This window comes from Numida meleagris, chromosome 4 (assembly GCF_002078875.1).
Source record: "Numida meleagris isolate 19003 breed g44 Domestic line chromosome 4, NumMel1.0, whole genome shotgun sequence".
Taxonomy (NCBI): Eukaryota; Metazoa; Chordata; class Aves; order Galliformes; family Numididae; genus Numida; species Numida meleagris.
The window spans coordinates 66,271,788-66,286,699 of record NC_034412.1 but is presented as its reverse complement, the minus strand read 5'-3'; the positions used below and the strand labels follow the sequence as shown (position 1 = coordinate 66,286,699).

General features: G+C 40.2%; 1 protein-coding gene across 1 annotated transcript in view; it reads right to left on the bottom strand.

Moving 5' to 3' along the window:
• The window catches only part of BANK1 (B-cell scaffold protein with ankyrin repeats 1), a 142,118-nt gene extending 139,292 nt beyond the window's left edge, over nucleotides 1-2,826 (bottom strand). The window contains exon 1 of the mRNA XM_021396059.1: nucleotides 2,535-2,826. Coding sequence (XP_021251734.1) covers nucleotides 2,535-2,547 — 13 coding nt within the window. The 5' untranslated portion in view covers nucleotides 2,548-2,826. The remainder of the gene's footprint in view (nucleotides 1-2,534) is intronic.

Here is a 14,912-nt window from a genome sequence, read left to right as displayed (position 1 = left end):
ATCTCTCTGTAGGGCCTCTCTACCCCCAGGCAGATTGACACTTCCAGCCAGCTTTGTGTCATCTGCAAACTTACCGAGGGTGCCCTCAATGCCCTCATCCAGGTCATCAATAAAGACATTGAAGAGGACAGGCCCCAGGACCAACCCCTGGGGAACATCAGAAATGCTATCACATGTGCATTTTTGCTTATGAACACTACTTTTTTTCTTTAAGAAAAGCTTCCAGTACTGCAAGTGGGGTCCAGATAGAAAATCCTCTTATCAATGTCCAAAAACTAGTAAAGTAAGTATATCCATTTTACAAAATCTCTGAGTACCAATCAAGGCAGTCCTGAATACATTTATTTTATCTTCAACTGTCTTATTACAAAACAGCCAGGAAAGTCACTTTGCCTCTCTTTCTTGTGTTTTCATCTGCATAATAAGCATAGTAGCATGGCTTCCACTGCTAACATCACTAGATTGTTTCACTTGATAATTAATATTCTAATAGGTTACTTTGATGTTAGGAAATGAAACAAAATATTAGGTACCTCGACAAAAAACTGTCATCACATTTGAAGTACTTATTTAAAATGGTGACACAAAACAGTACTAAAGTATTGAGCTACTGCAGTCAATCCTTCAGATCTCTATTTCTCGATTCCTCACTCATATGTATGTCGATCCAAAAGTACTGCCTCCTATTTATTTCTGTGGAAACTACAAGCGATACAAAGAGCACAATAACACTATTTGATATAGCAAATTCTCAGCAACAAAGCACTATTTTTCAACATAGTCACCACCACTGGCTATGTATTTTTGCCAGCTATGAGCAGGAGCCTGTGCGCTGTGTTCAGAAAAAATCTGCACCAGCGGAGGTGATCACTATTATTGTTGCCACTGCTGAAACACACCATCCACTGTCTCCCTGCGCTCACATCCATTGATTCATCTCCATAAACGTTCAGCAAGTGCCAATGAATGTAAATGGGTGCAATTTTTTCAACATGGAAGAATTCAGTTCAACACCTTTGTTTCATACACGCTCCCATGTCAGACTCCATTATGTCAGACTGCTCTTCTGCTGCCATCTGTTGCACGGCAACAAAATGTAATGAGATACTGGTAGGAAGGTTGAAACTGCTACTGCTACACCATCAACATCTGCCTCTGACATAGCAGGCCAACATAACAAAATAGGAGGCATTACTTTCAGAGCAGCTCTTGTAAAATTAGAATGAAATATCATCCTCACTAGTAGAAGAGCTGCAAAGAAAAAAAAGCTGAATTCCCTGCTGCAAGTCAAAGGAGCCAAACCTCTGGCATCTGGCTACGCATGTTTCATTTCCCCTTTGAGAGCCCAGCTTTGCAGTCACTGGTTTGACTTAAGCATTGCAGAGCCTTCTGCATCTGAACAAAATAGGAGCTGCAAACACACAGTATTTCTGTGAATGGAGAAACACAACTGGGAAGAATGAACAGAGGAACCTAGAGCCAGAAGCTCCTAATTCCGTTTCAGGCCTGCCATTAGGTTACATGTGACATTTATAAATCATTTACTCTCTTCATCATCTATTTTTCCACCTGTAAACTAACCGATAACACATTCTCATCTACCAAGGGAGTGACAAAATATGTGCTAGCAGTTTTGAGGCACAGAGATGATGTGACAAAACACTGGAAATATAAATAAAGAAATGAATATTTCCGTTTAAGGTCTATGAGGATTTTCTGTACAGTACAATAAGGCTGGGCACCACACTGAATGCTGAGACTGAAAGGGGATGATCAAATTTTAACTAATAACACACCATGCTGTGAACCAATTAAAACTCTATCTCAGAACACTGTGCATGTAGAACAGAATAGGATTGCTCATGTGATGGTCATTCTGTCATGTCCTAATTTCTTGGTACTAGACTTCCTACTCTTCAAAGTTGCATTGAATAGTTCAAGGCAAAACTGTGCACAACGCGCAGCATTCGCAATTGAAGAGCATTTTTAAGGAAAAGTGACCTAAAACTGTGTTGAGGTGCTAAGAGCAGCTTCCTCATAACTTGTTGAGGAGAACTAGAAACAGTCACTTGAAATACCCAAAGGAAAAACAGAGGAAAAATTGGTTGGGACTAGCCATATTAACCGTGTTTGTACCAAATACACACCAGCTTTATCAAGAAAAAACAGTGCCAACCTCCCCCACTCTCCAACACCACATTTGGACAACACCACATTTGGACAACACAACACCATGAAGGTACCATGTGTGCTTCAAAGTATGGAACCTTTCACCACAGACACTTCACTGCGCAACCACCTGCACCCTCACGGACAGCACTGCACAGCCCGTGCAGCTAAACCCTTCTTCGGAATGAGCTCTGACAAAACAAACCCAATCTCAAGCCCTCTCCCACTATGCCTACCCACCGCTACTTGCCGTGCAGCACCTTGCTCCTCCATGCCCACGTCCTCCCTCACCCCCAGCCACAAGATGGCGGCCGCAGCGGGGCAGCCTCGTGCCCACTCCATCCCACAGCCCGCCCCACACTTACCTGTGGGCCGCATCGCGCTGCGCCGTGCCCGCTGCTCCCTCTTTACCTCTCCTCAGGGCAGAAAGCACTTGCCCGGAGTGCCGCGGTCGCCGCTACCGGTCCGGAAGCGTGGGGCCGCCCCCGGCTCCTCCCGGCCGCAGTGCTCCGCTGCCCCGGCCAACTACACCTCCTTCGGCAGAGATAAGCGCTGCGGGGCGGATCCGAGATGGGACCGTGGAGGGAGCCCCTTGTGAAGCCTCCCTCCCGCAGACAGGCACGGAGCGAGCCTCCGGCCCTCAAAGTTGGTTGGGCTTGAGAAGAAAAGAGGCGGGGGCCGAGCCTTCCCGTCTCCTCGGGGCTTTAATGCGGGGAGCCCCCGCAGTGTGGGGGAAGCACCCTGAGGATGGAGAAGTCCCCTCCTCAGGAAGGTGCTCTGGCACAGCATGGTTATCATCTCCTTTGAATTGTGCCCTGTGTTAACCTTTTGAAATTTGAAGATGCAAAATGCAAAAAGCGAGACGAAGCAGCCCGTGAGAGAGCTGGCCTTCAGATTCAGTCAGGAGCCGTTGATCAGTGTGGCGTCTTTCAAGTCCAAAGCAAAGGCTGAGCCCACCTCCTGAGCAGCAGTTCCCTCTACAATGGGATTATAGGATAGGTGATGGTACCTTCTGGAAGGAAATAGTCATTTTTCAAAAAAAGCAAAAGCTCTGACTGCACTTCACATGTGGATATGTGGCTGTCACCCACCTGAACCTCCCTGCATTCCCTTGGCCCCCGGGAACTGTAATGCCTCACGGCTGATTTCAGTGACATTCGGCAAAGGTTTTCTAGATCTTCAAATTGAAGTTGCTCAGTATTTGATTCAGGAATGTGAGTGGCCAAAACATAGGAGATAAATGCTCAGCATTGCCTGAACTGAAGGAAAGGCAGCAGAGTGAATTCAAGCAATGTTAGCGAAAGGAATGTTCACATCCATGGGCAGTCTTTATAGATGCCTCAGCATGGCAAAACCTTCACAGTTTGCAATCAGGCATGAACCACAGATCAACAAGAGGTTGGACTTAGCTGGAAGAACTACTTCTTTAAAGATTTTGTGTGCTGCTTTGAGAGAGTCCACCTGAAGTATTTGGAAAATTGAACCACTGTGAGCTTTGCCTATTTCTGTCATCACTCAGGTAGGAATCTGGTTTTATTTGGTTGAGCTGTTTTTTTTTATTTGGGCTTTTGCTAATGTGTGAGTGCTCTGGCCTGGCCTGCCACACAGAGGAAACCACTACACTATGTACACGTACATGGGGGAAACCCAAACATCAGTCATGTCAGTCTAGATGTGCTTCAGGATGAGCCTGGAATACCTCCCATTGTTCTTTTCTGCTCATTTTTTCACTTTAGGTTTTATGTACTTAAGTGCTAGGCGTCTAGGTGATAGTGTATTCCAAGACTGTATGGTTGGACATGGGACCCAGCACTAGAGTGTTGGTAATCTTGAGGCAGAACCAGGATGAACAGGAAAGAGATATCATATAATGAAGGGGGTGATATGTGAAAGATAAAACATTTGGGAATATTGTTTCTGATTGTTTTGCCAAAGCACTAATGCTTGATGCTCCTAAAAGATGGGTTAGATGATGTGATCAGATATGGTTGGAATATTCTAGCAGACTGAGCTGTGACGATGATCACTGTGGAAAGAAGCCTTCATAAAAGGAAATAAAGAGTATTAAGTGTAAATATAATATAAAAATAACTGAAGTGTAACTTGGGATTCTGATGTTGAATTAAAACAAAAACAAAATGAAGAGTTTTTCCTGGGTACAAGGCTGAGAGAATTGTGATAGTACCACCATTTGCAAATTGAGAGAAAAGTAAGCCCTAAATAAGTCCTTAAAGGGAGGACTTGCTTTACTCAGATTTTAGACAAGACAACTGGCAGGATTCTATTAACTGTAAAAAGATACGCCTTCAACCAAGTCCCAGAGAATGAGGCCCTGCTCCACATGCAGGCCTTCCTAGAGCACTGTGAATGCACACTGCATGTACCAACATTTGCAATGATATGGGTGTAGCATAAATGCTAAGTCATGGCTTGAACCAGTGATTGAGCACCTGGTGGGAAGGCAGGGCCAACCCAAGGGAGCTCAGGTGTGCGCAATGCACCTGAGTGAGCGGAAGGAGCCAGGATCCACCCCTTGCCAGACCTCATTTTAAGGGTTGGCAGTGGAGGTAAGGGTAACTTGCTGGAGACTGTTGCTTACCTGAGGCTTTTTAAGGGTAAGCATATATATATTTTTTTTCCTTTGTTTCTGTGTCTATGGCTGCTGGGTTTGAAGATATTGCTTGCTGGAGCTTGGGACTTTGCTGCTCTACTAGCATTGCTACATTTTTCATCATGTTATAGCATTACATATAGGCAAATGGTTTTTTTTCATGGAGGGATTAAAACAGGGATGGTTCTAGGTGTAGTGTGATGTAGATAATCATAGAATCATGGAATCTCTTTGGTTAGAGAGGACTTTAAAGATCATCTCATTCCATCCCCTCTGTGATGGGTGGGGTTGCTAACCACTAGATCAGGCTGCCCATGCCATTCATGCTAGAGGTGTAAAAATGCTCACTATTTCTAAGCAAGGAAAACCTAGTTAAATTATTAAGTAACTCTTTAGTTGTTATGAAGCAGAGCTGTATTTGAGGGAAAACAAACAAAAAGCAATCCATACTGAAACATGAAAAACATGCCTTAGAATGATGTCAGTGTTGTGTAAGTTGTCTGAGTGTCTTCAATACAAACACTGAGCTTTGATTTCATTGAATTTACTTCAAGTGTGAGCTTACGTCAAAACAACCTAGAGTTAGGACACTAGTTTTGGAATGATTATATTTCTATGGTGTTTTTAGCATTAGTTACTCACTAATCTTCTTAAAACTAATTTCTAGCTAATACTGTTCTTGTTTCTCCCTTTGTGAATAAGCAACTATTATTGGAGTAGTAGTTTCTTGTTGGAATATAATTAACGTTCAGTGTATTACCAGAACAGCTTACTGTATATATTCCGTGTTTGTTTCCTACAGGTCTGCTAAGATTTGAACAACTTCTCATCTGTTCCAGAGTTTGAAGTGCTCTTGAAAGATTTATTCACAGTTGATTGTTAACATTTCACTTTACTCACAGCTTTCGTTGTGAATTCCACTGATACTATCATTATGGTATATTACGATACAGATAGTATTCCTCTCTAATTGCTCATATAAGCAACAGGGAGTATTGCATTTCAGATAATGTGGTTTGGTTTTTTGCATCTTAGCAGGAGTATGTGTACACGTGGAGTGTTTCCAATTCTTTTGTAGTCATGTTAGTGTATCCACCCATCACACAAATAATTAATTTCGGTGTTGAATATTACTATAGGAAATAAAATGGATTTAGCTGTGTCCATTCATCTTTAGTAGAAAAAGGAGATATTAAGTGCATGATTTCATTCTGAATAATGGTTAAATATTATGAAGAGATATCAAAGAATTAAGGAAGGGTTTATCAGTTTGTATGATAGACTTCAAGGAAGCAGGAGAGTAGTGTTTGGAACATCCTCTTGTTATTGAAGTTCACACCTGCTAAAATATTAACGTAGGTGTAAAAGAGAATATATGAGTCCAAAACAAAATGCTGTTGCACTGTCAGTTAAGGAAAAAGCAATGAGACGAATTGACTAGCTTCTTCTGCTAGTACCATTCTGATTAAATTGGTTACTGACAGAGATGAAATATAAGTGAGTATAAAGTAGGTAGCCTGAAACATAAAAGCCCGTGTATCATAAGAATAATTAGTAATGATCTTTAATCTCGTTGTATTCAAAAAGTCTGTTTCCTCCCTTGGTTTTCTTGATGGTTGCAGCAGAGTTTTGTGTAATTTTGAAGAAACTTCAGATTCCTCATAACACCTATATAGATAAATCTGTTAAGAGACTTTCTTTTTTTTTTTTTTAGCTGAGAGCAAACCCAAAAACTTCTGAAGTCTTTTCTCTTGTCTGTGGAATATAATTTTATTACGGTGATTTAGCTGTTAGAATGTGTGTACAGGTTATGTTGAACTTCAAGCTTTGTTTTAAAAATCTGAGTTGCATAACAATCAACTTTTCATTTGTAACAAATCAGATTAATCACATTATGTTTAGAAATGAGTGCAAATGCAGTTTATAACATAAGTCAACACCACAATGTAATGCTATCCAGCAGGCTACTTTTACATATTTGTAAAGGTAATACATAATGTCTTCTGTCTGTGTCTTTTGGTACTTGCTGGTAAATATGAATTTTTAATGCCTGCTGTCTTGGTGGTTTTATGCCTTAATTTGAAAATCTGACTCAAAGAACTACACTGCTAATCAATCATTTGATGCGGTGCCCAACAGGATATTCTGAGGAAAAAAAATAGATTGCATTGATTTCAACTAAAATCCCATTAAATATACAAAGGAGTGGCTGATAGATTATAAGGAAATCTTGGTCATCGATGAACTGCTGGTTTGTATGCCCCACATGCAACCCCCTAATGAAGTGATGACCAGAGACAGTAAGTAGTTGGTCAAGCCTGTCTAGGTCCCCCACTAGCAGAATACTGTGTTTGCTTACTGTCACTGAAAGCATTGCTGGATGCATACATACTGTTTTTGGTATACCTAGATTGGCTGGTGTCTGTGGACATACCTTGCTCTGTAATGCTCTTTCTTCCTTTGTATCGTATAGCATGTTATTTTTCAAACTATTGAAATATCTGCCAGTAAGTCTAGTGAATAGTAACTTCTTCAAATGCACAGAAGTAGTGCTTAAGTCCTTTTACAAAACAGTTATTAAAAAAATGGTTTGAAAGATAAAGAAGGGGGGGGTACTTGACTTACGTTCTTGAAAGACAGCAGACATATATGTTGAAAACAGGGGAAGGCATACTTAAGACAACTTTGTAGGACTGTAGCAATGTGTGGAGGTTTAGAACTAATGAAGCTGTTTACTTTGGTGTTTGGGGTTGCAACGAGAGATACCCAGAGTTAGAATGAAACCAGGATGAAGGAGATGCACAGTCTGTAATCAACAGCCAGTGCTCAATTCTCATGGCTTGAATGGGCCTGGTAGGCTGTGATATAACTTCCCTTTCAGTAGCCATGTAACCTGATGAGATTTGATTTGTTGAGTACTGTTTATAATTATTCAGAGCATAATTATTGTACTGTAATGCCTTGTTAAAATAGTGTTGATTTACAGCCTTTTCCTGTTAATTTAGTAACGAGCGTACCTTTGACTGTAGAATTAATCTGGCACGGATTATGGACATGATTCCCCAAGGAAGAGGACTCTTTTCATATGTAACTCAAGCAGTGAGAAGAAACCAATAATGTGTCTGTTAGGGAATATTTTCTGGTAGCATGGAGCTTAAGCACTTAGTTCATGGTACAGTTTTCAAAGACAACTTGTCAGGTAGCAAATGAATTATAAAGAACACTTCACTGGAATGATTTTATTAACTTTTTAATTGGAGTTGTACTTCAATTTAGTTGTACAGAACACTTCAATAGTGAATAGCTCAGTCGTGTTGGAACAGAAGAAATAGACCACATCATCTAAGAGTTTTTTTTGCTAAAATTATAGTCTCATTTGCCAATATTTTACTTTTCAACTAATGAGAAAATCTAACAGTTCCTGTTGCAGAAGCAATTTAGGTACACATGGCATTGCCATTTACCTGCAGGTAACTACTTGCAAAGACATTTCTTTTTCATATTTGCCTCAGCCTATGGTATTTGCAGAGTTTTAGTTAGAATGGCTGGTTAGCATGACAAAATCGTTTTTTTGTTCCCATGGCCCAGTGTCTTTTTCACCCATTACATGTTGAAGACAGACAACTTTGTAGCATTGGCATCTTGCGAAGAGCTGACATTGGGCTCCCATGAAGAAAAATGTATGAGATTATTTAAGATGCCTAGCGATGCAAAGGTGTGGAACAGAAACAAAAGTTTAGTAGCAGAGAGAAATAATTAGAAATTGTTTACTGCCCAGAGTGTATGGTTTGCAAGATTAAGGTATAATATTTCAAAACTCAGAGGTGGATTTGGATTGCTGTATTTCAGAGTTTGGGTAACCACCTGCTAAATCATGTATTGTAATATTCTAAATTTTATTAAATCAAGGGACAAGTGATTATGGAGCAATTCATTAAGGTGTCATCTACTTCTTTGTTGCACTGCATACAAATATTCATCCTGATGCATCACAGATATTAAATGGTTCGCAACCTCCTTGCTTATCTGAGGTGGAAGAATATTTCTTACATCTGTTGTAGCTGGATTACCTCAGTACTTTGGGGGAGGGAGGGGAGTGGTCTTTAGATAGACCTCTCCTGTGATCTGTGCAAGTCTGAAACAACATGCTTGGGTTAGTTCATGTTGGGTGCAGTAGGGCTGTAGGAAAGTGCAAGAGATATGACGTGTTTCCCTCTGCTTTGGTGTGAGTTTAGGCCTTGGCAAGTGGCTGGGACTCCCTGTCACCCTGAAATTACCTCCGAGCACCTGGCGCAGGTGAGAGGGCTTGTTTCATCCCACTGGCATCTCGTCTGCATTGTTTGCTGCTTTGTGGTCTAATGGAGACTGAGGCTTCTGTTGCCCCTGTAGCCTGGTGTTACTGTTTTAGGCTTTGTGGCCTGCTAGGGAGGAGAAGAAAATGCAGCACTGAAAACAACTGCTAAGAGTTGTTTGTTCAGCATACACAGTATGAATTTCTTATTTTTACTTTTTCAAGCACCAGTATGTAGGCAATGCTTTGAAAATAGGACAACATGATGCGTGACTGTTAAATACGTTATAAGTAATAGCTTTGAATAAAGCTGAATTTGAGAAATTGCTTTTTTCTTCCTGTATTTCATAAGAATTTTATGGTGATTAACACAACTGGTTTCAGTGAAATATGGTTTGGAAAATCCTTATTGTCAAATCATTTATTTCTTTTTAAAAAATGTTTTTTCTCCCATTGTGGGTAAATTCGCATGTGTCCGAGAAATGATCTGCTCATTTTTAAATCTCCTTCAGAAGGGAGAGCTAGAGAATGGTGCTCAGTGAGTAATGCTTTTGCACATTCAGCCTCTTCTAGCAGACAGAACGCAGTGGAACCTGACATTTCTGGGAGCTGTGAAGCTCTGGGTAGCACTGATCTATTTTGTAGGGTACGTAATAACGTCTTAGTATGCTTCCTATTGGAAAATAAAAGTGAGAGGGTTTTCTGTCTGAATATATAATGTATGAATGACTGCTTTTGAGCCACTGATACATAAATTATAGTGTAGAATCTGAAAGGTTGTGTATTATTAATTAAAAACTAAGATCTTCATCTGCACCCTAGTTACACCCTGATATCTAGGCCACTGGAGAACATATTATAGCGTTGCAGACTGTGTAACCCAGACAGAACGCAATAAAATAATAAAATGCTGCTTTTTGTCAGTTATGGGTAGTACATGAAGTGTCCAGAACCACCTTCTACAGTGGACAGAAGCATTTTCCTCTTTATGAAGGGGAGGTGTGGATGAAGATAATGATATTTTCCTTCTTTTTAAGGAATAAATGCTTGTGTCATGCTTTGTCCAGATTATGTAACTTCCCACACAGCACAGCGTGCTCTAGGAGCTCGCTCTCTCCCTCTTGCCACTCTCTGTTTATGATATGACTTTAATGTTGTTTGTTGGGTGCTGTGGTTGCCTGTTAGATTCTTTTTCACTTGGAAGTTTAGAGGGTAAATGATGAAGACAATCAAAATTCTCTGATATTCTTAATAGCTGAGCTTCTGAAGTTAAATCAGAGATGCATAACAGGGCATATAATCCCAGCAAGCCACAGTCAGTGGCAACTCCTTTCATGTTAAAATGGAAAGTGCCTATCCTGTGTGGCTGAGATGTTGGCTAGCAATTATAGAGTCACGTTAAAGAATGTGCTCAGGGAATGTTTGTTGCTTGTAACCTGAAGAGGGTGTGCTCTAATTGACAAATAGTCTCACATCCATTGTGTAAGGCAAAATTCAATACAAATATCTAGCACAGGTCTACAACCACAAATTCAACAGCTACTAGAATGTTTGCCCAAATCTGCACAACACTTCAAACAAATTTTAAATGTTTTACATGAAGGCCTACAGATGGTTGTATGTTTGTTTATGTTGTTTGAATCAGTGATAGCTTCTACAGCACTGTATGTTTCTGCAGTTTTTCACTTTTGCTGGCAGCGTTGTTCATGCTAGGACCATTACACAGAAGAGGTTTGGATCTTGTGCAAAAGAAACATAATGCAAATAAAGATAAATGCAAGCTACAAAAAAAGCAGAGCTTCACGCATCCTATAGCTCTAACACTGGAAAAAAGAGAAATCGTTACTTAAGAAATGGGCATCCTTCAAAACCAGTACAGATGTGAGGTGTTTGTTTCACACCCCAGGTCTTACCACAGCTTTCTTAAGCAAAATTTCTGAAAGCTCTAGGGGAAATATTGCAGCAGGACTTAACGCTCTGAAGTGTGCACCTAAAAAATTAGAAGTGCAGGAGAAGATTCAGTGACTGCTGGCAGGTTCAATCATTATTTCTTGTGTATGAAAAGTTTGCATTTATTAAAACATCTTCTTTAAGGGATTTCAGATACTCTAGAATGATTTGAATTTAATGTAATAACAAAGGAATTTTTCACTCCTCATACAGAGTAGAGGGGGAAAAAATCTTTCTGCGATGCTTGTGATAGCTACAATTAGGGATGAAAGTTTCCAAAAGTCAATCTAAAAAAAGGGAAAATATGCATTAGGAAAAAGAAAACAAGTTATCTTCTAGTACAGCTCACAGGCAAGGCTGTGTGCAGAGTGTGCCTTGATGTACTTAAGGATTTCACGGAGGGAAACTGGCCTCAGGAAGTGAGTGTAACATCCGTTTATTTTCTTCTGGAGATGAGATGGTGGAGTAAGTACCATGCACTGATAATACAAGCAAATAACTACTTCTCCTATTCTCTTCCCTGGAAGTAGCTTCCTTCCTGAGCTCCTCATTATATGTAAGCATCTTATACGTGAATTGGAGTTCAGATGCCAAAACAACCCTCAAGCAAATATTCAAATTAGTTATTTTCTGCTGAATAATCCTTTGCATCTCCTTGCAGGGTAAATAAAAATGGAAGAGTTGGGGGGGTAGGTTTCTCTGTCAGGATGTGGTGGGGAGCTGATGGAATTTACAGCTTCACTATCTTTTACCCTAGAAAAAGTGCTGATGCACCAGGTGCTCCTGGGTTTCCTCTCATGGTTGGAGGGTGTCTGTCCACGCAGGCAGCACAGAGCGATGTAATGCTACACCAGCAGCCTCTTAATTTTGACCTGCGGTGTGTCTGCAGATTTGGCAACTAGGCAAAAAAAAAAAAACAAACAGGATTTCCAGGGACTGTCTTACTGTGGTATTTGTCTCCATCCCTCAGGTCTCCCTTCCCTTCCACATTCCCACCTTTCCTGCTATCTACTTCCCACAATGAAGTAGGCCATGCTAGATCATGGCCTACTAGCCTGGAGTGGTGGGCTGACTGCAGGCATGAGTATGAACTGCTTAGGAAAGAGGGCATGGTATGGGCTGTGTATGCCAAGGTGAAAAAGTGTGTAATATCGCAGAGGAAATAAAAACACTGACCCTCTTCTATTTCTGTGCTCTGGGAAGCTCACATCGCCAGATACTGTTCTCCTTTTACCCTTTGCATAACACTTGAGGCACAGTGAGTCAGAGATAGTCCACTGAGTCACAGGTCACAGGAAGTGACTTTCATGAAGTACTTTTCATGCATTTTCTAGCTAAGTGCAATGGCATCAAAGTAAAAAAAAAAATATATATATGCTATCTGAAGACTTCTGGAAACATCTGAAGTTACTGTACTCAGAAGTAAAAACTTTAGCAGTGAGATTGAATCTGCGATATTGAGCTTAGACTAAGACCTCAGATATGGATGGTAGTGGGTATCCTTCACCTTTATTTTGAACAATCAGGGTAATGCTCTGGCCTGGATACACAAGAAGTCAAATTCAAAATTACAATCCCTTCCTTTCCTGCTTCCCTGTGCTTCAGGGCAGAATAGAAAATAACTTTTTTCCTTTACCAGTTTACAAGAAGGCACAGAAGTAACCTGCCATATAAGAGCTATGGTTACATGTTTCTCACTCATGTACTTTAGTATCCTATAAGCCCGCAGATATGAAATTGAAGAATTCAGGCAATGGTGACTCTCCCATGGTGTTCCTATGCCTTGGAATAAATTGTCTTGGTTTTTGTTAGTACACTGTAGTTCTTTGGGGCTTGCCTTTTGTATATACTGTTTAAAAGCAGATTTTTGGAAATAACTTGTGGCAGCAGGATGCTGAGTGGTGTGTGGGATGTGCGAAAGTGGCTCAGATGTGGACCTCCAGGATTGTGGCTCACAGGGATTATTGAACACCAAACAAGTAATGCAACAAAAGCTGCAAAGTGAAGGCAGTGACACACTGACTTCTATGGTGCAGAAAACAAACACTCCTCTGAGCCTTTCCCGCATTACATTGTATACAATATGGAAGATGAGGTACAATGTGCAGCAACTGCATACAATAATGTCAGTTCTATTCCTCAGGAATAGAGCCAAGTTTTTTTTTTGTCATCAAAATTATGATACACACAGAAGAGCCATTTGGTCATGTATTTTTGAATCTGGTTGTGGTGAGGGCTGCTTCAAGAGAAAGAATACTTACTGTTGAGACAGCCTGGGTAAAAGCTATGGCATGATGCCTATTTCCTAGAACTTAATGACAGCAGATAGAAATGAAAGATTTGGCTTCAAAGAGCCAAGCAGTAGTAAACCCCAAAACAACGGCATTCTGTGTTCCAGAAAGCTGCTCTTTCTGGAATTTTGTAGGTTTTTTAACTGTACTTTTAATACTTTTGATGCCAGTGTAGTTAACCAAGTCCACTGAAACTGGTGAAAAGATTCTCACCATATTGGATATATGGATATCGGATCAGTCTTCTGGACCTGGAGCTAGCTTTTGATGTGGAAGGACGTAACATTAAATTAAAAATATAAAATATATTTACATATATGAATTTAAAATGTTTATACAAACATGCATAAACTTCATTAAAGTGTTTCTGAAGCAATTCTGTAGATTGAATAACATCTGCAGGATAGTGGATGTTATGACAGTCATTTGTTATGCTTTAATTGCAGTGCTGTTTGTTAATAACTTAGTATATTTTATGCCAACTAAATCCATACTACACCACATGTATTACGTACTTCATATCCAGGCCTCACATATTTAGGTAAAAACTTGAACGTATTGTAGAGCCTTGTAACAAAGTGTTTTTTCTCCTATCTTTGATTAACTACGATCGAGGCCCCCCACGTTAGAAATACATTGCAGTATTTTTGGTTTGGTTGATTTGTTTGTTTAACTAACCTCTTCTAAGGAGGTCTGTATATTTATTTAGTCCCAGTAAATGTAGAAATGTATGGATGTATGTATAAGTGTGGATAATGCACACTTCTTTGCACATGCTGATTGTATGTCTCTCTCCTGTTTATTCCCTACAAATTGAAGAGGAAAATAGTTTTGGGTTAAGCAGATAGAATTACGTATATGGTAGACGATTATGTTTAAGTAGAGATCTAAAAATGAAAATGCAGGAACACTATAAATATTGCCCACATTTCTAAGTGAATAGATATAGCACTCCTTCCCGCAACCGAAGCTGCCACTTTATATTTGGAAAGGAAAGTGATACCTTTATGAAGCACACACACATGCGTATTTGAGTTACCTTCTTATTCAGTGTAGACTGTGTTCTCTCTGCTTTCAATGCCAATTAAACTGTAGGGGAAAACTCCTGTATTTTTTAAATACAGCAGGCCTGTTCCCATTATCAGCATGCTGCAGTGGAGCCCAGCAGATACTCCTGTCAAGAAAGCATTGCACTTCAGTTTTACATTCTTATGTAAACACCAGAAATGCATGCAAATGCAGTTTGATGTTAAAGCACAGCAACTCATTGAACTATTTAGGCCACAAGTGGTGCAAAGGTTTTACTTCATTTGTGGTGTTAGAAACTCCTTCAGAAACTCCAAGCTGAGTCCTGAGCTACCAGTACGATTGGTAATGTGAAACTGCTGCTGGCACTGTTATTCAGACAGTGCAGATGCCAGAGAATATTAAATTGAAGCTCCAAATTAATAAATTTTTCAACTAATTTCTTGCTTTTTGTTTTCCTACTTGAGAAATCATAGGATCATAGAATTAGCTAGGTTGGAAAAGACCTACAAGATCACCTAGTCTAACCATCCACCTACCACCAATAACCCCACTAAACCATGTCTCTCAACGC